The following is a 25,616-nucleotide window of genomic DNA, read 5'->3' as shown; positions in this document are numbered from 1 at the left end:
GCCAAAACATTACTTAATCCTTTATTCTCTGGCAAACAACACAAAAAACATCCTCATAACATTATTTCACAAAAATGTCATAACACTATAATAGGATTAGTTCACTATCCAGAACTGTCATAAACCTGTGTATCAGGTGTCTGACAGACAAGGCTATTAAGGTCTGCCTCTGTCTCAATAGCCTTTTGAGGAGAGAAACACAACAGGGGCATTGACAATGACTGAAGTCGGGGGCAGAGCTGGTCTGGCGGCACCGACAGTGGCTACATAAAACGGTCCCTCTGCTCACTCCTTTTTCAGTCATCACGATATGTTCACGTAGGCTACACTCTTAAGTAAAGGACTCTGTCCCTGGAAGAACCTTTGGGGGTTCTAAAAAATGCCACACGGGGAACCTCTCCAGTTCAAAAAGGTCCCTTTGAAAAGGGTCTGTTTAAAGGTTCAAACTGGAACCTTTTTGTGATGGGAGGGGTTACATTTTGAACCTTTTAATTGTAGAGGTGGCAGCCTATCAAAAGATTACCATTTGCAGCATTGAAACATTAAAGGTTCCTCCAAGAAACCCTTCAACTACCAAGGGTGCAAATATGAACCATCAATGGTTCATTGAGGAACTCCAGGGTTCCTCCAGGTTTAATCGAGTCCCCGTTCATTCTAAGAGTGTACTAAGGTATTTGCTGTAATAAAGTCAAATGTATTATTTTTTTTATGTAGGCCTATTACTTATATTCTTAGAGTAGTCTAACATTTCACTCTTTTTGAGTCAGATTTTTTAAATAGTTTTGGTAAGCTAATTCAAATCAAGGATTTTTCTTCATGCCATTAAACAATAAAGTAACATTGCAGTGTATTCACTGCCATTTTTAGACAAAAAGATTCACAAAGATATTCACAATAATAATATTGTGACTAGGCCTACTTCTAATTAGTTCTTTTTTTGTGATTAAAGTATTTTGGTGCTTTATGAGGATTGTTTGATGTGTTACTGTCACTGTTTGCTCTGTAAGGGTCCTAACACCACCATTCACCCTAGTGTGTCTATTTCAAAATACAATTATTCTGACTGAGAAAGCCATTTGAAATTACCATCATCATACCTAAAATGTTAGTAAATTAAATACATTCAAATAGACTTTGTTAATTAAATAAGGCAGAATATATGCTATGCACATATAGCCTTAGTAATTATATGGTCATAACATTTTATTTTGTGTTAGTATGTGTTTTGTGTATTCTGCCTGTGTAGTTTTTTCCTTATTTCTGTTTGAAGTAATGCTGTGAAAACAACAGAAAACATTGTGTCCATGTTTGGAGCTCAGTTGTTTAAAATCTTTACCTATGAGCTGGTCAATTCCATAACATCAACCAAGCACAGGGAACATAATTCAGAAGAAATCATCTAGACCCTGTGTCATTAGTGTCAGGCAGGGTCTACTTTTAAGCTATTATTGATTTTCCTTCCCTGTCTTTCTTACTGTATTCCTCCTATCTCTCACTCATGCCATCTCCCTCTCATTCAGTCTCTCTGTCTTTTCTAAAGTCAGTTCTCTATTGCCCAGTATTCCAACAGTGAGTGTTGGTAAAATAATATCAGATGTGCGTAACTCTATACTCCAAATAGAGAAAATTATGACTCTTGTTTTTTCCCCTTCTTTTTCTGAGTGCTGGGAGCGCTGGCCCTGGCTCCAGACACTAGTCTCTCTGATGTGAAAAAGAAATGACGGGCTGCATAATTTATGCTCAGGCCCAGTGTTCTGATCCTGTTTGTATTGATTTCCCTCTAAAAGGCTTTTGTGGCGACGGGCACCAACCTCTCGCTGCAGTTCTTCCCAGCCAACTTGCACGGGGAGCAGAGGCAGACACCCACACGAGATTATGTGGACTTTGACCGGGAGACGGGAAAGGTAATCCTGACATCTCTTTTCTTTTCTCTTCTTCTCTCTTCTCTTTTTATCCTCCCTCTAATCTCATCTGTTCATCTTTTGAGAGGTGATTTCTCTTAACCTCATCTATGACACTTTTTATTTCCCAGACATTTCTGTGAACTCATGTAACCGCACACTAATGATCTGTAAAGAGCTTGGTATGGGCGCGAGGTATTCCTAGAATTTTTCACCAAAAGTTGAGGTTGATCTCACGACAGTTTGATTGAATCCAGGCTGTTGATTCAGATTGATATGTTCTCTGGGTGGGATAAACCATGGGCTTTCCGTAATGATATGTTATTGCTTCACACAGAACACTGCCCTACCGTCCACTTAAAACCCCACTCTTCACTGTGTCTCCTATTGTTTCTTTTTTAAACATGCCCATTTTTCTCACTGTAATTCCAACACATTTTACCAACTCAATGAACACACGACTACAGTATGTGGTTTCCCTCAAAGCCATAAGGAAGGAAGATGATGACACTGTTCCAACCATAGAAATACAATCGTAATTATATAGTAATAGTATATTACAGTATAGTATAGTATATAAATAGTAATTATATAGTAAAGCATTGCTTTTCCTGTGATTCTGACAGTACTGCAGGGCAGGGCTTATTATCCAGGGCTCATTATCCACGAGGAGGCCTACAAAGACCACATTCACAACTACAAGAACTCACTTCCCACAACCAAATCTGCTTATTTCTCCAACATCATAAGGAATGAACAAGGAAACCCAGGAGTGCTCTTCTCAACCATCAATAAACTTCACCGCCCCTTGGACAACCCCTCTCTCACAATCACCACGACCTCTGTGACAGTTTTCTGGCATCCTTTCAAAACAAAGTGGAGGCTATCTACCAACAGCTGCAACAGTCTCACCCTTCAGTCGGGCTTCTGGGCTATGCATAGTACTGAAACTGCCTTGGTAAAGATAGTGAATTACCACCTCTGTGCTTCTGATGCTGGGAACATCTCCATCCGCATCCTCCTGGACCTGTCTGAAGCATTTGACACTGTCTGTCATCAGATTTTAACTGACCGCATGGAGAGGCTTCTTGGAGTTTCTGGAACAACTCTTGCCTGGTCCCAATCTTATCTATCTGATAGACAACTGTTTTTCTTCCTTGGCAACTACAGGTCTGCCCCAGCCCCTGTATCACAAGGTATCCCACAAGTCTCAGTGTTAGGTCCATTACTGTTTAGTATTTACATGCTACCTCTTGGTCAGATCCTTCGTCAATTTGGACTCAGATTTCACTGTTATGCAAATCACACACACATCTACATCCACACAAAACCCAACTCCACTTTGTCACCCCCCTCTGTTGTTGACTGTCTCCGTGAAGTGAAAACTTGGATGAGCAATACCTTTTTCAAACTAAACGACAAAACAGAGATCATGCTCATGGGCCCCAACTCCCTCATTAACAAACTGGGTCGACCGCTGCACCATCCACCCCAACTCCACAGTCAGGAACCTTGGTGTTACATTTGACCCAACTCTGTCATTTGAACCCCACATCCAGAGGTAATATGTACAGTACCAGTCAAAAGTTTGGACACACCTACTTATCTAAGGGTTTTTCTTAATTTTTTACTATTTTCTACATTGTAGAATAATAGTGAAGACATCAAAACTATGAAATAGCATATATGGAATCATGTAGTAACCAAAAAAAGTGTTGAACAAATCAAAATATGTTTTAGATTTTAGATTCTTCACCTGTTAATTGAAATGCATTCCAGGTGACTACCACATGAAGCTGGTTGAGAGAATGCCAAGAGCGTGCAAAGCTGTCATCAAGGCAAAGGGTGGCTACTTTGAAGAATCTCAAATATAAAATATTTTTTGATTTGTTTAACACTTTTTTGGTTACTACATGATTACAAATGTGTTATTTCATAGTTTTGATGTCTTCACTATTATTCAACAATGTAGAAAATAGTAAGAATTAAGAAAAACCCTTGAATGAGTAGGTGTGTCCAAACTTTTGACTGGTACTGTATGTTTTCCATGTCCTTGTTCAGCCACGACTCTGAGGAACAAAGGATATTACAGTTCTTCACGTTGATAGGATAGATCGAATGGAGCTCGTCAAGTTTATTCTCCAGTGATTGCATGTTCACCAAAAGAGTGGAGGTTAGAGGCGGTTTATCCACTCACCGAAGTAGTCTCGTCAGGTATCCCGCACGCTGGCCTCTATAACGGCGCCTCTTCCTTCTTTGAGTGTCAGGGATTTGGGCCTGGTCCGGGATGAGCTGTACTGAATAAAGTAGGTCATAAAATTATTATCTGAACCATTAAACACCACTGACTGATTGCATCCCTTTCATTTCCATGGAGTTTCCATGGAGTGCTCAATAAAACAATGGGAATCATACATATTTTAGCCCTGAAGATTTTACCTGTCATTGTATAAAGATGACCCAAAACGATATTTTTTTTTTAACAGATTAGACAAGGAATCTTAAAACGTGACACCTTTGTTTCCACACCAATGAAGATGCAGTGTTTAGAAGGATTGCATTTTTTGTTATTGTTTTGTTTGTGTATTCATTTGCTCCCCTGGAGGGCTCGTGGCTGTTGCCGTATGTAAGGTGTGCCAGAGGCCCCTGTTCACAGACAGTGCCTCGCTGAAATGTGCTCATTAAAAATGCATCTGTGAGAAATCGATAGACCTTTCGGCTCAAGGCTGACGGACTAATCTTTGCCCATTAATTATTTAAAAAGGCGTGACTGGGAGTTGTCAGGCGTGCCGAGCACTTTACAGATGAGGCGCTGAGTGTCCAGGGCAGCGGCCTTGTAGTGACCCTATCCCCTATCCCCTCTAGTAGGCTTAGAGACCATGCAGCTTTAATGAGCCCTGGGCCCTCCATCCCTCCTATTCCAAAATAAGCCCCAAGGAGCTCCTAGTCATAGCCACGCTCCTAGCACTGTCACCCTACACAAATACATGCACTTTTGAACACACGCGCGCGCACACACACACACACACACACACACAGGGTATAAATCCCAAGACGGGTGCTACTGCTCTGCTCCTTGTCATAAGTACTTCTCTTTAGGAACTAAGGTGGAACTTACTTGGAGAACGTATGATTTTTCTCTGGGCTCCCAGTCCCTCCCTCCCCCTCGCTGCCTCCCTCGTTCCCTCGCTCCCTCTCACTTTACCCCTATCTACTCAACCTCCCTGCAGACTAGTGGTGTCAGGCTGGGAGAGGTGTTGCGTACGCTGCAACCTCTGTTCTTAATTAGTGTGATTGTTAACCTTCTACACAAACACATCTCACACTGCCTGGCTAGGAGACGTTAATAGACAGAATGTCTGCAGTGAAAAGTGAAAGTGTGTGGCGTCAGTGGTGTCAGAAGAGGAAACGTGATGACTGGTTTAACTGAAATAACGTGGGCCAACCGGTTTGTGTCTGCTGCTGTATTCATTTAATACATTTTAAAAAGTCTGAAATAAAAGAGCAAACTGTGGAGGTGAAATATTGAAGCATTTCATAAAGTCCTTTACCCAGTGGAACATGCACTGTATGATTTGTCAAAGATCCTGGTCTAGCTGTTTTCATGAGGGAACTGTCCAGGTGTGGCCTATAGATATGTATGTATGGCATGTTCCCCCTATGCCCAGTTGAAGTGTTAGGTCCATAAAGAGCATATAGCATGCAGCTCTCCCCTCACCACCACCCAACACCAGCCCAGAGTAACAGATGAATAGGGAGCAGTTATAATATTCTTTCCATGAAAAGTGAGTGATTTTATGGGTCTTGGTGTTTCTGATTGATGGAGTCAGAACCAACCACAGTGCAGTGTGAGCCCAGGGACTCTCTGTCTTTCCCTCTCTTCTGCTCTCTCTCTCTCTCTCTCTCTTCTGCTCTCTCTCTCTCTCACTCTCTCTCTCTCTCTCTCTCTCTCTTCCTCTCTCTCTCTCTCTCTCTCTCTCTCTCTCTCTCTCTCACTCTCTTGGTTTCTTTAGGTCTCTCTATCGCTCTCTCTTTATCTCTTCTGGTCTCTCTCTTTTTTAGTCTGTCTTTAGGTCTTTCTATATCTCCTTTGTGGTGTTTCTCTCACTCGCTGTTCAGGTCTCTCACTCTTGGTCTCTCTCTCACATTTCTCTCTCGTGCGCGGGTGAATAAACCATTGAAAACAGACGGTGCCAGCAGAACGGGGCCAGTTTAAACTTGGACGCTGGTGGAGGACAGTAGTATTATCTGAGTGGGGCGGTGAGCCCAGCTCCACTGGAGCCCCCCCAGTAGAGCTTAAGTACAGACTCTGAGTGTCACTACAGGCTAATGGGAACCAGCTGTGTGGGAGGTTAATTTTAGAGGTAGCTAGCAGGGCCTGGGGAGGAGCCGCTAACCCTGTCCCAGCCAGGGGCTCCCAGTAGCCGACTGTTTCGTACCAGAACCCTGGTCAGTCCAGTGGATCATCCACACTGCCCTAATGGTCATGGATCCTAACTCCCTAGTCCAATATTAAGTTGATTAGATTGGAGTGCCAAAGGATAGCTAACAGTGCCTTCAGAAAATCATCAGAGACAGAAATGAATACACAGCAGCATACTGTTCAAAATTCACAGAGCAGAACAGGAAGTTGTATAACTGCCACAGAAGCATCGAGTATAGAGTCCTTAACGCAGGTCCTCATACTGTGACAGGCAGCAGAAGTGCAGGGTGTTTGAATTTCTACAGTAGCAGACAGGAGGAGGGGGATGATTCAATGTGTCGTAGTCAATTATTAATCTGTTCCAAGTGAAGTTAGCTTACCTCAGACATGAGTTCAGAGAGATAGGGGGTCTCTGATGAGGATCCTCCATTGATGCCAGTGGTGGGAAAAGTACACAATTGTCATACTTGAGTAAAAGTAAAGATACCTTAACAGAAAATGACTCAACTAAAAGTGAAAGTCACCAAGTAAAATACTACTTGAATAAAAGTCTAAAAGTATTTGATTTTAAATATACTTAAGTATGAAAAGTAAAAGTATAAATCATCTCAAATTCCTTATATTAAGCAAACCAGACGGCACAATTTTCTTGTTTTTTTTTAATTTACGGATAGTCAGGAGCACAATCCAACACTGACATAATTTACAAATGAAGCATTTGTGTTTAGTGAGTCTGCCAAATCAGAGGCATTAGGGATGACCAGGGATGTTCTCTTGATAAGTGTGTGAATTGGACAATTTTCCTGTTCTGCTAAGCATTCAAAATGTAAGGAGTAAAAAGTACATTATTTTCTTTAAGAATGTAGTAAGTAAAAATAAAAGTAATCAAAATATATATAGTAAAGTAAAGTACAGATACCCCAAAAAACGACTTAAGTGGTACTTTAAATTATTTTTACTTAAGTGCTTTACATCACTGATTGATGCTTTGTTGTTATGGAACTGCATTGATACTGATGACTCACCATGGGATTGTAGGGTATCTCTTTAGGCTAGGTCAAGAACCTCTACACAGACTACCTGGATTGAAGTTTGATAAAATAGGATTTTTACTGTAACAAGAGAAGGGGAGATAGACTCTTCAATATAAACTCTGTCTCCTCAACTCAATCTTGTTGAAATGTGAGACTTTTAGGGTTTTGGAGCGTGGTTCAGCTTTAAGGGTTTAAAACCTCTTATGGCTGCAAGCCCGAGGTCGGTACACCTATGACAACATCCAGCTCAAAGTGCAGGGCGCGAAATTCAAAAAAATATTTTTTTTAAATATTTAACTTTCACACATTAACAAGTCCAATACAGCATATGAAAGGTACACATCTTGTGAATCAAGCCAACATGTCCGATTTTTTAAATGTTTTACAGGGAAGACAAAATATGTAAATCTATTAGCTAACCACGTTAGCAAAAGACACCACTTTTCTAACTCCATCAGTTTCTTACTCCATCAGGTGCTATCACCAATTCGGCCAAATAAAGATATTGATAGCCACTAACCAAGAAAAAACCTCATCAGATGACAGTCTGATAACATATTTATTGTATAGGATAGGTTTTGTTAGAAAAATGTGCATATTTCAGGTAGAAATCATAGTTTACAATTGCACCCACCATCACAACTCGACTAGAATAAATACAGAGAGCAACGAGAATTACCTAATTACTAATCATAAAACATTTCTTAAAAATACACAGCTCACAGCAATGGAAAGACACAGATCTTGTGAATTCAGACAATATTTCAGATGTTCTAAGTGTTTTACAGCGAAAACACAATAAATCGTTATATTAGCATACCACATGTGCAAACGTTACCCGAGCATTGATTCAAGCCAAAGAGAGCGATAACGTAATCATCGCCAAAATATATTAATTTTTTCACTAACCTTCTCAGAATTCTTCCGATGACACTCCTGTAACATCATATTACAACATACATATAGAGTTTGTTCGAAAATGTGCATATTTAGCCACAAAAAACCGTGGTTATACAATGACAATACTAGCAAAACTAGCCTGAAAATGTCGGGCGCCATCTTTAACAGTGATCTTGTCTCATGCATAACTATTCATAAACTTGACTAAAAAAATATAAGTTGGACAGCTATCGAAAGACAAATTAGTTCTTAATGCAATCGCTGAATTACATTTCTAAAATTATCCTTACTGTGCAATACAGGGTTCGCCAAGCGAAGCTATACCAAAAAAAATGGCGGAATATGCGTTTAAAATTTTTCGACAGAACAACGATTTATCATCTTAAATATTTCTTACTATGAGGTGATCTTCCATCAGAATCTTGGGCAATGTATCCTTTCTTGGGTCTAATCTTCTTTTGGTCGAAAGATGTCCTCTTGTCCGTCGAAATGCCCACTAACGTTCGACCGGGACCCCGAAACGTGCCCGGCGCTTCAAAGTGCAACACAAAGCAATGCCTCAAAATCGCACTAAACGGATATAAATTGCTATAAAACGGTTTAAATTAACTACCTTATGATGTTTTTGACACCTATAACGAGTAAAAACATGACCGTCGATATATTACTGGCTAAACCCAAGCTTGGAAAGAGAGCAGGTCCGACGTACATCGTGCGTCAGGCGCAGCAGGAAAAGAACGGTACATCCGGTCTTTGGCCTTTTATACAGGCCCTGATTGCGCAATCGACTCCATTCAAATTGTCACCTCTTACTGACATCTAGAGGAAGGCGTGGGCAGTGTTTGTATCCTCATAGCATTTACAGGGACTTTAAAACTGACCTGGGACCAGAGTCCAAGATTTCTGAAATCTCACTCCATATCAGGAAAAGTGCTGTAGAATGAGTTCTGTTCCACTCAGAGACATAATTCAAACGGCTATAGAAACTAGAGAGTGTTTTCTATCCAATAATAACAATAATATGCATATTGTACGAGCAAGAATTGAGTACGAGGCCGTTTGAAATGGGCACCTTAAACAGAGCTACTCAATACTGCCCCTGCAGCCATAAAAAGTTAAGAGATATTATGTTTGGCATCTTGTCCAAATCTCCCTCTCTACTCTGTTCATCAGTAGCACTTGTGTGTGGTTTCCCTTTATACAAAGCACAAATTGGGTTCCGTCTGCATGGCCATGCCACAAGGTTGGGTTTGGAGGCTTGTTAACTGATTGGCCTCTTGCTGCTGGTGTAGACCATCCACAGTGTGCTTCCACTCTGTGTTAAGAGCTAAGAGCACAAATACATGAAGAAAGTGGCAGAATGACTCCTAAACTTTTGAGCTACAGTCTTGGTATTACAACAGTAAGCCATAGTGAGACTGTGTAGGTGTGTTGGTGTCTGTCATAGGGCTAGAACAGAGAGAGACAGAGAGCGGGCCTCAGAGGCAGCAGACTCTATAAATCTTTGGCCTGTCTCTGGATGTAAGAATGTTCGCTCGGGGGCAGATAGCACAGGGAAGATTCACAGTAAATGACTCCATTATGAAAGGGACTGCAGTCTGAGGCGTCACCACAGGAATTGGAGTTTTAATAGTTAGCTTCTTCGCTTGTTCCCAAGACCAGCCAGTGTGTGTGTGTGTGTGTGCGTGTGTGTGTGTGTGAGTGGGTGTGTGTGTGTGTGTGTGTGTGTTTGTGACTGTGTTTTTATGTATGTGTTTGTCTGCCTAGCATTGCACTTACGGAGCCAATCTCCATATTCATGATGGGTCATGTGCCACAAAACATGTTTTTGAGCTGCCTGGCGCCAGCTTGACAATTAACCTTGTTACAGAGCCAGAGAGGGCGAACAGCTTGACAGATAACCCTGTTACAGAGCCAGAGAGGGGGAACAGCTTGACAGTTAACCCTGTTACAGAGCCAGAGAGGGGGAACAGCTTGACAGTTAACCCTGTTACAGAGCCAGAGAGGGGGAACAGCTTGACAGTTAACCCTGTTACAGAGCCAGAGAGGGGGAACAGCTTGACAGTTAACCCTGTTACAGAGCCAGAGAGGGGGAACAGCTTGACAGTTAACCCTGTTACAGAGCCAGAGAGGGCGAACAGCTTGACAGTTAACCCTGTTACAGAGCCAGAGAGGGGGAACAGCTTGACAGTTAACCCTGTTACAGAGCCAGAGAGGGGGAACAGCTTGACAGTTAACCCTGTTACAGAGCCAGAGAGGGGGAACAGCTTGACAGTTAACCCTGTTACAGAGCCAGAGAGGGGGAACAGCTTGACAGTTAACCCTGTTACAGAGCCAGAGAGGGGGAACAGCTTGACAGTTAACCCTGTTACAGAGCCAGAGAGGGGGAACAGCGTGACAGTTAACCCTGTTACAGAGCCAGAGAGGGGGAACCGCGTGACAGTTAACCCTGTTACAGAGCCAGAGAGGGGGAACCGTGTGACAGTTAACCCTGTTACAGAGCCAGAGAGGGGGAACAGCTTGACAGTTAACCCTGTTACAGAGCCAGAGAGGGGGAACAGCTTGACAGTTAACCCTGTTACAGAGCCAGAGAGGGGGAACAGCTTGACAGTTAACCCTGTTACAGAGCCAGAGAGGGGGAACCGCGTGACAGTTAACCCTGTTACAGAGCCAGAGAGGAGGAACAGCTTGACAGTTAACCCTGTTACAGAGCCAGAGAGGGGGAACAGCTTGACAGTTAACCCTGTTACAGAGCCAGAGAGGGGGAACCGCGTGACAGTTAACCCTGTTACAGAGCCAGAGAGGGGGAACAGCTTGCTGCTGCTTCTGCTGGCGGTGGTGGTTATTGAAGGAAACAAAATGTTGAGCAAATGAATCTCTCTCATCTTCAGCCCCAACATGAAGCAGGGTGTGGTGTTTGGGAAGGGATACGAAATTATCTCAGGAAGCCACACAAATACCAATTGGTCGGTTGCTAAGTTTAAAGTTTACGTCCTTAATGTCATAAAGCTACTATAGTTAGTCCATACATATTTAATGGAGTTTGTACTTAAGTCTGGCTGAAGTGGACCTGGTAGTAATGAGTGTATGATGGGGGAGGGGGTAGGGAGGCATCAGCCCTCACTCCTGACACTGATGAGGAGAGGGGCGACTGGGCGAAGTCCAGGGCAGAGGGAGGATGATGGACTAGCGTCTCTGCGAGGAGCGCAGTGGGCCGGCTCGTTCTGTGGTGGGGGCTCTTGTTTCCGTCTCCCTCAAACAGAAGCTACTCCACTAGCAGATTACTTGTCAATGACATCATCAAAGGGAGCCCACTAATTGATTCCTGCTGCTCTGTCATGCCCATTGTGCACTGAGCCCTCCTCATGTTCCTCTGATCTGATGTTAATTCTTTGATGTTTGTTAAAAAGAGGTGTTCTTTGTATTCTTGGCTATGCCATGTCCTTTTCTTGAATTAGGTTTTCACAAAAATGTTCCTGTTTTGACTGTCTGTTGGGACAGAACTGTCTGTGCTGGGGAAAGAGAAGCTTTGTTTTTTCCCAGCACAAGTCAATCATACTCCTTCCTCTAGTCTTCCCATAGGGTTCTCGTTATAGCTCCCCAGCTCAAATGTCCTCTTCCTCTATCCCAAGCCTCAGATCAATGACCACTCGCAGGCTTTATTGTGGGGTACAAAGAAATGGAAGGTTTCATGGCTTCCTGAATGAAAAATGTAATCTTACAGTCAAATTAAACAGGTGAGCTCTGGTTGGCCATTATCATGGCTAGTTTCGAAGATGTACAAAAAACATAACATTTGGCTGTTATTACTGTTCCGCTACCTACAGGAGCATTGTTCATTTCATAATGAGACGTGAGAGCATGTTAGCGTTAGCCACTTAGCCACCTAGCTAGATAACATTAGCCACAACAAATTGGAATTCATAACATATCATATGAATTGTAATTTCTGATATATCATATGAAATGGATGATGGACATCCACAAGTTAATACATACCATACGAAACGTAACATATCAGACTAAATGGAGTGTCCCGTATTTACTTTTACTATGTTACGTCTACCCCTGAGTCCAGGTTGCAAACATCTATTGCTCAGTCTGAGGTTAATAGCAAGAGTTACAAGAGTTCTTCATTTCTTTTGTTTTCTTTATATAGACATCACACTTTTCCACCAAAAGTGAGGTGTTTCAGTTGACCACTCTCACCCTCTCCTTCTCGCTCTCCTCCTGCCAATTTAAAGATTTTCTTTCCTTTGTTTTCCAATCGCCTTGCCCTCCAGAATAATGAACATTCCATGATACTGTGGAATTCTTCAACTGATTCTGATTCCTGGGAGTTTGGAACATGGGGACCTAACTGGATGGTGATGTTGCAGGTCACTTAATCAACATTTCATGAATGAATTAAATATTAATTACACTAAATTGTTCCTGCGTAAATGTCATAGATGGATAGCCCAGATGAGTAGGTGAAAGACTTCAGTGTCTGTACTGATGCAAGTCTGAACCTCCCACCCTCCTTCCATCCCCCTGAGTGGGAGCAGTCAGACAACGTTGTTGTCTGGGAGAGAGGAGAGGGAAGCATCCTGCTTTGGGATTTGTTTCTCCAGAAGCCTCAGGACACAGGTGAGAAATACAGCGTGTATTTGCCGACAGCATTCCTGGTCACTATTCCAGGAACAATGTTCTCTTCTGGCCGCAGAGGGAGACCTGTGTGGTCACTTGGCCTGTAGGGTCGTGTCTCGCCCCTCTGCTTCCAACCTGACACTGTAATGGGTGTGTCTGGGGAGGGGCCAAGCGGCACCCTACAACCCAGTATTCCCTGTCCAGTTCCTATGTCCCCCTGATAGTATTGTACAGAGAGGGAAAATGGCAGACGTGAAGCTGGACTTGTGTCCAAGTATTTCTAGAGTGCCTGAGAAATCAAGTCCCCAAAGATGCTCTTGGCAAGCCTGCTGATTCTTTATTTTGACTGTCGTTACCTCTTTCCATGAAAACTGAGCCCGCCAACACGTTCTTTTGAAATGCTAATATTCTTCTATTGTATTTTCAACCATTATTTTGTTCATTTGTTCATTTATTGTTAAAAATTGAGTTAATTGACTACTTTTAGATAATAACAATTCCATATCTAAGAGTGATGTTTATATTAGTGTCTGTGACTATCTGATGTGAATTCTCAGAATCCTCCGGGGTTTTGTAGACTCAGCCAATTCTCCTCTGTAGCCTGTCCCTGCAGTCTCTCTCCCATTCTCCTGTGGTTAGAAACTTTATCCAAATGCTGAATTTGCCTTTGCATGATATTTACTTAAGTTAAACAGCCATCTGTAAAAACTGAGAAATGGATATCATGTGTATGGTGTTCGTGCGAGAAATTATTTTACATAGTGTACTCTGTGTCCCCAACTACCCTAAACCTTATTCCCAGTAAAAGTATAAATGGTAGAAAAAAGTGGAATCATAACCAAACTGACTCATAATCTGGTTGACAAAGTGACAAAGACTACGTTTTCCTTACCACCAAGATAATAAATCTTCTATTAAATTGGATAGCTGTTTGGGTGTACATTATATTGTACATTATATTATAAATAATATAAAGGATAAAGTAAAGCTGTATCACCGGCTGGATTGGCAAGATAGAATCAATCCATTTTGATGACTTTTACAATTGAATTGGGAAATGACGTAGAGGAAGCCTCACTGAATTTGAGTCAGTGTTACTGCATTACAGAATCAGGCTTAGCAGGCGCAGTTATCCTCTGATTAGGAACATATATTCGAGGAATAGTCTGTCTGCCAGGCTGTCTTCCAAGCTGTCTGTCTACCAGGCTGTCTGCCAGACTGTCTGCCAGGCTGTCTGTGATTGTATGTATGTATGTTTGTGAGTTCTGCCCTGGCATGGTGTCAGGTGAATGCAGGGCAGTTAGAGGGCTATAACTGGGTTTGGGCGGGAGGGGGTCAGTTAGGGGGCTCTAACTGGGTTTGGGCGGGAAGTGGTCAGTTAGGGGGCTATAACTGGGTTTGGGCGGGAGAGGGTCAGTTAGGGGGCTATAACTGGGTTTGGGCGGGGGGGGGGGGTTAGTTAGGGGACTATAACTGGGTTTGGGCGGGAGGGGTCAGTTAGGGGGCTATAACTGGGTTTGGGCGGGAGAGGGTCAGTTAGGGGGCTATAACTGGGTTTGGGCGGGAGAGGGTCAGTTAGGGGGCTATAACTGGGTTTGGGCGGGAGGTGGTCAGTTAGGGGGCTATAACTGGGTTTGGGCGGGAGGGGGTCAGTTAGGGGGCTATAACTGGGTTTGGGCGGGAGGGGGTCAGTTAGGGGGCTATAACTGGGTTTGGGTGGGAGAGGGTCAGTTAGGGGGCTATAACTGGGTTTGGGCGGGAGGGGGTCAGTTAGGGGGCTATAACTGGGTTTGGGCGGGAGGGGGTCAGTTAGGGGGCTATAACTGGGTTTGGGCGGGAGAGGGTCAGTTAGGGGGCTATAACTGGGTTTGGGCGGGAGGGGGTCAGTTAGGAGGCTATAACTGGGTTTGGGCGGGAGGGGGTCAGTTACGGGGCTATAACTGGGTTTGGGCGGGAGGGGGTCAGTTAGGGGGCTATAACTGGGTTTGGGCGGGAGAGGGTCAGTTAGGGGGCTATAACTGGGTTTGGGCGGGAGAGGGTCAGTTAGGGGGCTATAACTGGGTTTGGGCGGGAGAGGGTCAGTTAGGGGGCTATAACTGGGTTTGGGCGGGAGGGGGTCAGTTAGGGGGCTATAACTGGGTTTGGGCGGGAGGTGGTCAGTTAGGGGGCTATAACTGGGTTTGGGCGGGAGAGGGTCAGTTAGGGGGCTATAACTGGGTTTGGGCGGGAGAGGGTCAGTTAGGGGGCTATAACTGGGTTTGGGCGGGAGGGGGTCGGTTAGGGGGCTATAACTGGGTTTGGGCGGGAGGTGGTCAGTTAGGGGGCTATAACTTGGTTTGGGCGGGAGGGGGTCAGTTAGGGGGCTATAACTGGGTTTGGGCGGGAGGGGGTCAGTTAGGGGGCTATAACTGGGTTTGGGCGGGAGAGGGTCAGTAAAAGGGCTATAACCGTCCTGTCGTGACTCAGTGGTGAGGGGTAATTATAGGGCTTGGAGGGGCGGGGAGAACGGGTGAGCGCACGGGGAAAAACAAGGCTAATACCTCTGTTTCTTTGTTTCTCTGGCAGGTGGTGTGGGTGGAGTAACGGAGAGTTGTGTGTGAGGGTGTTTGTCTGGGTATTGATGTGTGGATGGGTATATGTGCCCGAGACAATAGTGTAAACGTTCAACTTCATCCGCTCTGATTACAGAGAGAAGCGTGCTCTATCTCATTTTGCTTTGTATGCATCTCAACTGCACCTGGTCACACCTGTTTCTGTGTGTGTGTGTGTGTGTGTGTGTGTGTGTGTGTGTGTGTGTGTGTGTGTGTGTGTGTGTGTGTGTGTGTGTGTGTGTGTGTGTGTGTGTGTGTGTGGGTGGGTGGGTGGGTGGGTGGGTGGGTGGGTGGGTGGGTGGGTGGGTGGGTGGGTGGGTGGGTGGGTGGGTTTGATCTCAACGATGAAGGATGTGTGTGTGCTCATAGATATGGATAGACTGATACTGCATCTGAAAAAAACAACTCAGCCCTGATTAGGATTGCACACACTACTCCCGTAAAGGAACTGTGCTGACTCGACTCCCAGGGACTTCCTGCTTCTCCATATCTCGCGGAGCAGAGGGGAGGGAACAGATAGAGATACTGTGATAGGGGGAGGGGAGATGGAGGCTGGGGGTTTGTGTAGCCAGGTTGAGAAGCAGCTGTGGTTCAGTTGCTGTAGACAATGAATGTCCATCAGTACAGTCTGATAGGGTCCCTCCCTCCCATGGCTGGAGCCCCCGGCTGGCCCCTCTGGGTCCCTGCTGTAGAGGGCCAGGCTGACTGGCCCGGGCCTGGGAGGCCTTACTCACACACACACACACAAACTACACATCCACACACACACCATTACAAAAACACCCACACAGTATACATTCACATATCCACATCTAAGTCATCTTCGGGGCAAAGGTGAAGTCACTCACACTGTGTAGTATTGTTGCATTACAGACTGTAGTGTGTGGGTATTCTGTCCTGTAGTTACCATTACAGATTGTAGTGTGTGGGTATTCTACCCTGTAGTTACCATCTCAGACTATAGTGTGTGGGTATTCTACCCTGTAGTTACCATTACAGACTATAGTGTGTGGGTATTCTGTCCTGTAGTTACCATTACAGATTGTAGTGTGTGGGTATTCTACCCTGTAGTTACCATCTCAGACTATAGTGTGTGGGTATTCTACCCTGTAGTTACCATTACAGACTATAGTGTGTGGGTATTCTGTCCTGTAGTTACCATTACAGACTGTAGTGTGTGGGTATTCTGTCCTGTAGTTACCAGTACAGACTATAGTGTGTGGGTATCCTACCCTGTAGTTACCGTTGCAGACTGTAGTGTGCGGGTATGCTACCCTGTAGTTACCATTACAGACTATAGTGTGTGGGTATTCTATCCTGTAGTTACCATTACAGACTATAGTGTGTGGGTATGCTACCCTGTAGTTACCATTGCAGAGTGTAGTGTGTGGGTATTCTACCCTGTAGTTACCATTGCCAGCGTTAGTGTGTGGGTATTCTACCCTGTAGTTACCATTGCCAGCGCTAGTGTGTGGGTAGTCTACCCTGTGGTTACCATTGCCAGCGTTAGTGTGTGGGTAGTCTACCCTGTGGTTACCATTGCCAGCGTTAGTGTGTGGGTATTCTACCCTGTAGTTACCATTGCCAGCGTTAGTGTGTGGGTATCCTACCCTGTGGTTACCATTGCCAGCGTTAGTGTGTGGGTATTCTACCCTGTAGTTACCATTGCCAGCGCTAGGGTGTGGGCACTGGTACCTATTTAAGACCCGTTTGTTTAAGCCCATATGGTGGTTTGTGACTATGTTCCTGTTTTGCTCGTTAAGGTTGGGTGGGTGGGAGTGTACAGTATGAATGGGCTGTTGGTGAGGACGTGGTGGTAGAACTGGGCACCAGTGTGTTTGTCACTTCCTGCAGGTTGCTGACCTGCCAAGTGGGGGTTGCTGAGTCACCAGGGGGGCACAGAGGCAGCTGTCACAGCCCAGCCAGAGGGCAAGGTGAGGGGAAAGGGGAGAGAGTAGTGCAGGGTAGGCAGCTGGCATGGTTTCACAGACCTGGAGGTGAGAGGGGAGGAGAGGGGAACATGGGCATCTGTCTCTGTGTGTTTGTGACTTTGGACCGGAACCTGAAGACTCCCAACCTAGATGTAGCCCTTATAGGCTTATGGGAGGATGGGGGTCAGAGGGTGTCGAGTCAGGAGGGTGGAATCAGAACAGGGTTTTCGACTAGATAATATACAGCTTATGTCAGAACTTACACAGCAGGTTAGGATAATTAATGTAGCAGGTCAGGAGAATTAACGTAGCAGGTTAGGAGAATAAGTTACTGTAAGGTTAGGAAAGGGGTTAGGGTTGGCTTAAATCCAAAACAAAACAACTTTTGACGTCAACTTGACATGTTTTTAGGCATGACTTCAGAACAGCCATGATGACACAGCATGGTGACTGCCTAGAAATACACACACATTACAGGGGGGTACCACATCATACTTACCCTGGAGACACAGAGAGAGAGAATCAGAGAGAGAGTCAGAGAGAGCTCAGGCCCTGAGTGGGATCTGTCATCCCCACATGCTCATGGTCACTGTGTGAATAATACACTCACACATCCACACACGTCCCAGACACTCAATAGCATAATTAGTACTGTGTTATATTAGTTGTTTCCTAGCATTCAGACATGCATTCTTGAAATCCAAGATGGTGTAGCAGTGTAGACGTGTTTTGTTTCATCCTCTCGTGTACGTTTGTATTTTTCGTATTTCTTGTATATATTAAAAAAAAAATAATTCTATCTCTTTTCGATTTTTATTTCGATTATGTCACGTTCCGGACCGGTTTTCTGTTATTTTGTATGTGTTTGACGGTCAGGGCGTGAGTTTGGGTGGGTAGTCTATGTTATGTGTTTCTATGTTGGTTAAAGGGTGACCTGATATGGCTCTCAATTAGAGGCAGGTGGTTTTCATTTCCTCTGATTGAGAGCCATATTAAGGTAGGTGTTTTCACATTGATTGTGGTGGGTGGTTGTCTCCTGTGTCTGTGTTTTGTCTGCCACACGGGACTGTTTCGGTATCGTTCGTTCGTCGTTTTTGTATGTAGTCTGTTTCCTGTTCATGCGTTCTTCACGTTATATGTAAGTTCGTGTCCAGGTCTGTCTACATCGTTTATTTGTTTTGTAGTTTATCAAAGTGTATTTCGTTTCGTCTTCGTCTTGTTTAATAAATCATTATGTCATATAACCACGCTGCATTTTGGTCGAATCACTACTCCTCCTTTTCGGATGTAGAGGAGGAGGAACGCCGTTACAGAACCACCCACCAACAAAAGATCAAGCAGCGGTGTAACGGGAGAGAGAGACAGCGCACGAAGCAGGATTTCTGGTCTTGGGAGGAAATCATGGAAGGAAAAGGACCATGGGCTAAAGTTGGAGTGAATCGCCGCCCATGGGAACAGCTGGAGGCAGCTCGGAGAGCGGAGGAAACCGGAGAGAGGAACCGGCGTTATGAGGGGACGCGTCTAGCACGGAAGCCCGAAAAGCCCGTGAGTACTACCCAAACATTTCTTGGGGGGGGGCTAAGAGGTAGTGGGCCAAGGGCAGGTAGGAGACCTGCGCCCACTTCCCAGGCTAACCGTGGAGAGCGGGAGTACGGGCAGACACCGTGTTACGCAGTAGAGCGCACGGTGTCTCCTGTACGTGTGCATAGCCCGGTGCGGGTTATTCCACCTCCCCGCACTGGTAGGGCTAGATTGAGCATTGAGCCAAGTGCCATGAAGCCGGCTCTACATATCTGGCCACCAGTGCGTCTCCTTGGGCCGGCTTACATGGCACCAGCCTTACGCATGGTGTCCCCGGTTCGCCTACATAGCCCGGTGCGGGTTATTCCACCTCCCCGCACTGGTCGGGCAACGGGGAGCATTCAACCAGGTAAGGTTGGGCAGGCTCAATGCTCAAGGGAGCCAGTACGCCTGCACGGTCCGGTATTTCCGGCGCCACCTCCCCGCCCCAGCCCAGTACCACCAGTGCCTACTCCACGCACCAGGCTTCCAGTGCGTTTCCAGAGCCCTGTTCCTCCTCCACGCACTCTCCCTATGGTGCGTGTCTCCAGCCCAGTGCCTCCAGTTCCGGCACCACGCACTAAGCCACCTGTGCGTCTCCAGAGCCCTGTACACACTGTTCCTTCTCCCCGTACTCGTCCTGATGTGCGTGCCCTCAGCCCGGTGCCACCAGTGCCGGTACCACGCACCATGTCCATAGTGCGTTTTGAGAATCCAGTGTGCCCTGTCCCTGCTCCCCGCACTAGCCTGAAGGTGCGTGTCCTTAGCCCGGTGCCTCCAGTTCCGGCACCAGGCCTACAGTGCGCCTCATCCGGCCAGAGCCATCCGTCTGCCCAGTGCCATCTGAGCCATCCGTCTGCCCAGTGCCATCTGAGCCATCCGTCTCCCCAGCGCCATCTGAGCCATCCGTCTCCCCAGCGCCATCTGAGCCATCCGTCTCCCCAGCGCCATCTGAGCCATCCGTCTCCCCAGCGCCATCTGAGCCATCCGTCTCCCCAGCACCATCTGAGCCATCCGTCTCCCCAGCGCCTTCTGAGCCATCCGTCTCCCCAGCGCCATCTGAGCCATCCGTCTGCCCAGTGCCGTCTGAGCCATCCGTCTGTCCCGAGCCATTAGAGCCGCCCGTCTGTCCCGAGCCGTCAGAGCCGTTAGTCAGTCAGGAGCCGCTAGAGCCATTCGTCAGTCAGGATCTGCCAGAGCCGCCAACCAGACAGGATCTGCCAGAGCCGCCAACCAGACAGGATCTGCCAGAGCCGCCAACCAGACAGGATCTGCCAGAGCCGCTAACCAGACAGGATCTGCCAGAGCCACCAACCAGACAGGATCTGCCAGAGCCGCCAACCAGACAGGATCTGCCAGAGCCGTCAGCGAGCCATGAGCGTCCAGAGCCGTCAGCCAGCCATGAGCGTCCAGAGCCGTCAGCCAGCCATGAGCGTCGAGAGCCGTCAGCCAGCCATGAGCGTCGAGAGCCGTCAGCCAGCCATGAGCGTCGAGAGCCGTCAGCCAGCCATGAGCGTCGAGAGCCGTCAGCCAGCCATGAGCGTCGAGAGCCGTCAGCCAGCCATGAGCGTCGAGAGCCGTCAGCCAGCCATGAGCGTCCAGAGCCGTCAGCCAGCCATGAGCGTCCAGAGCCGTCAGCCAGTCATGAGCTGCCCCTCAGCCCAGAGCTGCCATTTATCCAGAACTGCCCCTCAGTCCAGAGCTGTCTCTCTGTCCGGAGCTGCCCTTCAGTCCGGAGTTGCCCCTCTATCCTGAGTTGCCCCTCTATCCTGAGTTGCCCCTCTATCCTGAGTTGCCCCTCTATCCTGAGCTACCTCTCTATCCTGACCTACCTCTCTGTCCTGACCTACCTCTCTGTCCTGACCTACCTCTCTCTCCTGAGCTATATCTCTGTCCTGAGCTACCTTATCCCGGTGCTGCCCCTTGTCCCGGTGCTGCCCCTTATCTTAAGGTTACCAGTTAAATTAAGTGGGTGTAAGATGAGGGTGGTCATTCTAAGGGGGAGACGTAAGCTGGGATTGACTATGGTGGGGTGGGGACCTCGCCCAGAGCCTGAGCCACCACCGTGGTCAGACGCCCACCCAGACCCTCCCCTAGACTTTTGGTGGTGCGTTCGGAGTACGCACCTTGAGGGGGGGGGTTATGTCACGTTCCTGACCGGTTTTCTGTTATTTTGTATGTGTTTGACGGTCAGGGCGTGAGTTTGGGTGGGTAGTCTATGTTATGTGTTTCTATGTTGGTTAAAGGGTGACCTGATATGGCTCTCAATTAGAGGCAGGTGGTTTTCATTTCCTCTGATTGAGAGCCATATTAAGGTAGGTGTTTTCACATTGATTGTGGTGGGTGGTTGTCTCCTGTGTCTGTGTTTTGTCTGCCACACGGGACTGTTTCGGTATCGTTCGTTCGTCGTTTTTGTATGTAGTCTGTTTCCTGTTCATGCGTTCTTCACGTTATATGTAAGTTCGTGTCCAGGTCTGTCTACATCGTTTATTTGTTTTGTAGTTTATCAAAGTGTATTTCGTTTCGTCTTCGTCTTGTTTAATAAATCATTATGTCATATAACCACGCTGCATTTTGGTCGAATCACTACTCCTCCTTTTCGGATGTAGAGGAGGAGGAACGCCGTTACAGATTATACCTTCCGGTAACCTACCTCACCCAATGTGATACGGAATCGCTATTATTTTTTAACTTTGGAACACATTCAAGAACCCCCAGTAGCTAACCAGCTAATCAGCTACAAGCTATTTAGTCATTTTTAGCCGCTGCTAGCAGCTTTTACCTTCTGCACAGACACCAGCCCTGTTATTAGCCTGGATATTACTCTCCAATTTACCAGCATCGGACTGTCTCTCCACAACAACGCCGGATTCCTGCCGTAATCCCTGAGCCACTACTTCTGATCCTCACAGCTAGCTTGCAGCTAGCACCACTGCCACGAAGCTAGCACCAGTTAGCAAACACAATTCTACAATACCTCTTTCGCCATCGCCATCCGGCTTGGATTCTCTGTCGACACGACCACGTCTGGTCTGCAGACGAATACCCCATCCGCTGTGCCCTCAACCGGCCTCCGTCTGAGCAGACCCCCTCCGTCTGAGCAGACCACCCCCCGGGCTACTAACTTTAAACGCCGCGTGCTAGTGTAGGGGCGGCTTCCCTGCTCCATCTACGGCTGCCCCCTGGACACTATGGTCACTTGGCTACATAGCTGATGCCTGCCGGACTGTCCATTAATTCACGGTACTCCATTCTGTTTATTTGTGTTTTATTTGTCGGCTCTATGTGTTTTAATTTAGGCTCTGTGTGTAGTTAATCCGACCCTCTCTGCCTAGTCGTCGCCATTTTTACCTGCTGTTGCTGTGTTAGCTGACTAGCTGCTGTTATCTCACCTGTTGTTTTAGCTAGCTCTCCCAATCAAGACCTGCAATCACTTTATGCCTTACTGTATGTCTCTCTCAAATATCAATATGCCTTGTATACTGTTGTTCAGGCTAGTTATCATTGTTTTGGTTTGCAATGGACCCCGTAGTTCCACTCTCCGTACCTCTGATACCTCCTTTGTCCCACCTCCCACACATGCGGTGACCTCACCCATTGAGACCAGCATGTCCAGAGATACAACCTCTCTTATCATCACCCAGTGCCTGGGCTTGCCTCCGCTGTACCCGTGCCCCACCATACCCCTGTCTGCACATTATGCCCAGAATCTATTCTACCACGCCCATAAATCTGCTCCTTTTATTCCTTGTCCCCAACGCTCTAGGTGACCAGTTTTGATAGCCTTTAGCCGCACCCTCATCCTACTACTCCTCTGTTCCTCGGGTGATGTGGAGGTAAACCCAGGCCCTGCATGTCCCCAGGCACCCTCATTTGTTGACTTCTGTGATCGAAAAAGCCTTGGCCTCATGCATGTCAACATCAGAAGCCTCCTCCCTAAGTTTGTCTTACTCACCGCTTTAGCACACTCTGCCAACCCTGATGTCCTTGCCGTGTCTGAATCCTGGCTTAGGAAGGCCACCAAAAATTCTGAGATTTCCATACCCAACTATAACACTTTCCGTCAAGATAGAACTGCCAAAGGGGGAGGAGTTGCAATCTACTGCAGAGATAGCCTGCAAAGTTCTGTCATACTTTCCAGGTCTATGCCCAAACAGTTCGAACTTCTAATTTTAAAAATGAATCTCTCCAGAAATAAGTCTCTCACTGTTGCCGCCTGCTACCGACCCCCCTCAGCTCCCAGCTGTGCCCTGGACACCATCTGTGAATTGATCGCTCCCCATCTAGCTTCAGAGTTTGTTCTGTTAGGTGACCTAAACTGGGATATGCTTAACACCCCGGCAGTCCTACAATCTAAGCTAGATGCCCTCAATCTCACACAAATCATCAAGGAACCCACCAGGTACAACCCTAAATCCGTAAACATGGGCACCCTAATAGACATTATCCTGACCAACTTGCCCTCCAAATACACCTCTGCTGTCTTCAATCAAGATCTCAGCGATCACTGCCTCATTGCCTGTATCCGCTACGGGTCCGCGGTCAAACGACCACCCCTCATCACTGTCAAACGCTCCCTGAAACACTTCTGCGAGCAGGCCTTTCTAATCGACCTGGCCCGGGTACCCTGGAAGGATATTGACCTCATCCCGTCAGTTGAGGATGCCTGGTCATTCTTTAAAAGTTACTTCCTCACCATATTAGACAAGCATGCTCCGTTCAAAAAATGCAGAACTAAGAACAGATATAGCCCTTGGTTCACTCCAGACCTGACCCTGCCCTCGACCAGCACAAAAAACATCCTGTGGCGAACTGCAATAGCATCGAAGAGCCCCCGCGATATGCAACTGTTCAGGGAAGTCAGGAACCAATACACGCAGTCAGTCAGGAAAGCAAAGGCCAGCTTTTAATAGCAGAAATTTGCATCCTGTAGCTCTAACTCCAAAAAGTTCTGGGATACTGTAAAGTCCATGGAGAACAAGAGCACCTCCTCCCAGCTGCCCACTGCACTGAGGCTAGGTAACACGGTCACCACCGATAAATCCGTGATAATCGAAAACTTCAACAAGCATTTCTCAACGGCTGGCCATGCCTTCCTCCTGGCGACTCCAACCTTGGCCAACAGCCCCGCCCCCCCAGCTGCTACTCGCCCAAGCCTCCCCAGCTTCTCCTTTACCCAAATCCAGATAGCAGATGTTCTGAAAGAGCTGCAAAACCTGGACCCATACAAATCAGCTGGGCTTGACAATCTGGACCCCCTATTTCTGAAACTGTCCGCCGCCATTGTCGCACCCCCTATTACCAGCCTGTTCAACCTCTCCTTCGTATCATCTGAGATCCCCAAGGATTGGAAAGCTGCCGCGGTCATCCCCCTCTTCAAAGGGGGAGACACCCTGGACCCAAACTGTTACAGACCTATATCCATCCTGCCCTGCCTATCTAAGGTCTTCGAAAGCCAAGTCAACAAACAGATCACTGACCATCTCGAATCCCACCGTACCTTCTCCGCTGTGCAATCCGGTTTCCGAGCCGGTCACGGGTACACCTCAGCCACGCTCAAGGTACTAAACGATATCATAACCGCCATCGATAAAAGACAGTACTGTGCAGCCGTCTTCATCGACCTGGCCAAGGCTTTCGACTCTGTCAATCACCATATTCTTATCGGCAGACTCAGTAGCCTCGGTTTTTCTAATGACTGCCTTGCCTGGTTCACCAACTACTTTGCAGACAGAGCTCAGTGTGTCAAATCGGAGGGCATGCTGTCCGGTCCTCTGGCAGTCTCTATGGGGGTACCTCAGGGTTCAATTCTCGGGCCGACTCTTTTCTCTGTATATATCAATGATGTTGCTCTTGCTGCGGGCGATTCCCTGATCCACCTCTACGCAGACGACACCATTCTGTATACTTCTGGCCCTTCCTTGGACATTGTGCTATCTAACCTCCAAACGAGCTTCAATGCCATACAACACTCCTTCCGTGGCCTCCAACTGCTCTTAAACGCTAGTAAAACCAAATGCATGCTTTTCAACCGTTCGCTGCCTGCACCCGCACGCCCGACTAGCATCACCACCCTGGACGGTTCCGACCTAGAATATGTGGACATCTATAAGTACCTAGGTGTCTGGCTAGACTGCAAACTCTCCTTCCAGACTCATATCAAACATCTCCAATCCAAAATCAAATCTAGAGTCGGCTTTCTATTTCGCAACAAAGCCTCCTTCACTCACGCCGCCAAACTTACCCTAGTAAAACTGACTATCCTACCGATCCTCGACTTCGGCGATGTCATCTACAAAATAGCTTCCAATACTCTACTCAGCAAACTGGATGCAGTTTATCACAGTGCCATCCGTTTTGTTAATAAAGCACCTTATACGACCCACCACTGCGACCTGTATGCCCTAGTCGGCTGGCCCTCGCTACATGTTCGTCGTCAGACCCACTGGCTCCAGGTCATCTACAAGGCTATGCTAGGTAAAGTGCCGCCTTATCTCAGTTCACTGGTCACGATGGCTACACCCACCCGTAGCACGCGCTCCAGCAGGTGTATCTCACTGATCATCCCTAAAGCCAAAACCTCATTTGGACGCCTTTCCTTCCAGTTCTTTGCTGCCTGCGACTGGAACGAATTGCAAAAATCTCTG

General features: G+C 46.7%; 1 protein-coding gene across 1 annotated transcript in view; it reads left to right on the top strand.

Annotated features, from left to right (window-relative positions):
• LOC120066672 (core-binding factor subunit beta-like) overlaps positions 1-25,616 on the top strand; it is a 42,203-nt gene that overhangs the window by 1,246 nt on the left and 15,341 nt on the right. Inside the window, exon 3 of the mRNA XM_039018107.1 lies at positions 1,788-1,904. Coding sequence (XP_038874035.1) covers positions 1,788-1,904 — 117 coding nt within the window. The remainder of the gene's footprint in view (positions 1-1,787; positions 1,905-25,616) is intronic.

The sequence above is a fragment of the Salvelinus namaycush genome, chromosome 21, assembly GCF_016432855.1.
Source record: "Salvelinus namaycush isolate Seneca chromosome 21, SaNama_1.0, whole genome shotgun sequence".
Taxonomy (NCBI): Eukaryota; Metazoa; Chordata; class Actinopteri; order Salmoniformes; family Salmonidae; genus Salvelinus; species Salvelinus namaycush.
This window is presented reverse-complemented; position numbering and strand designations above follow the sequence as displayed.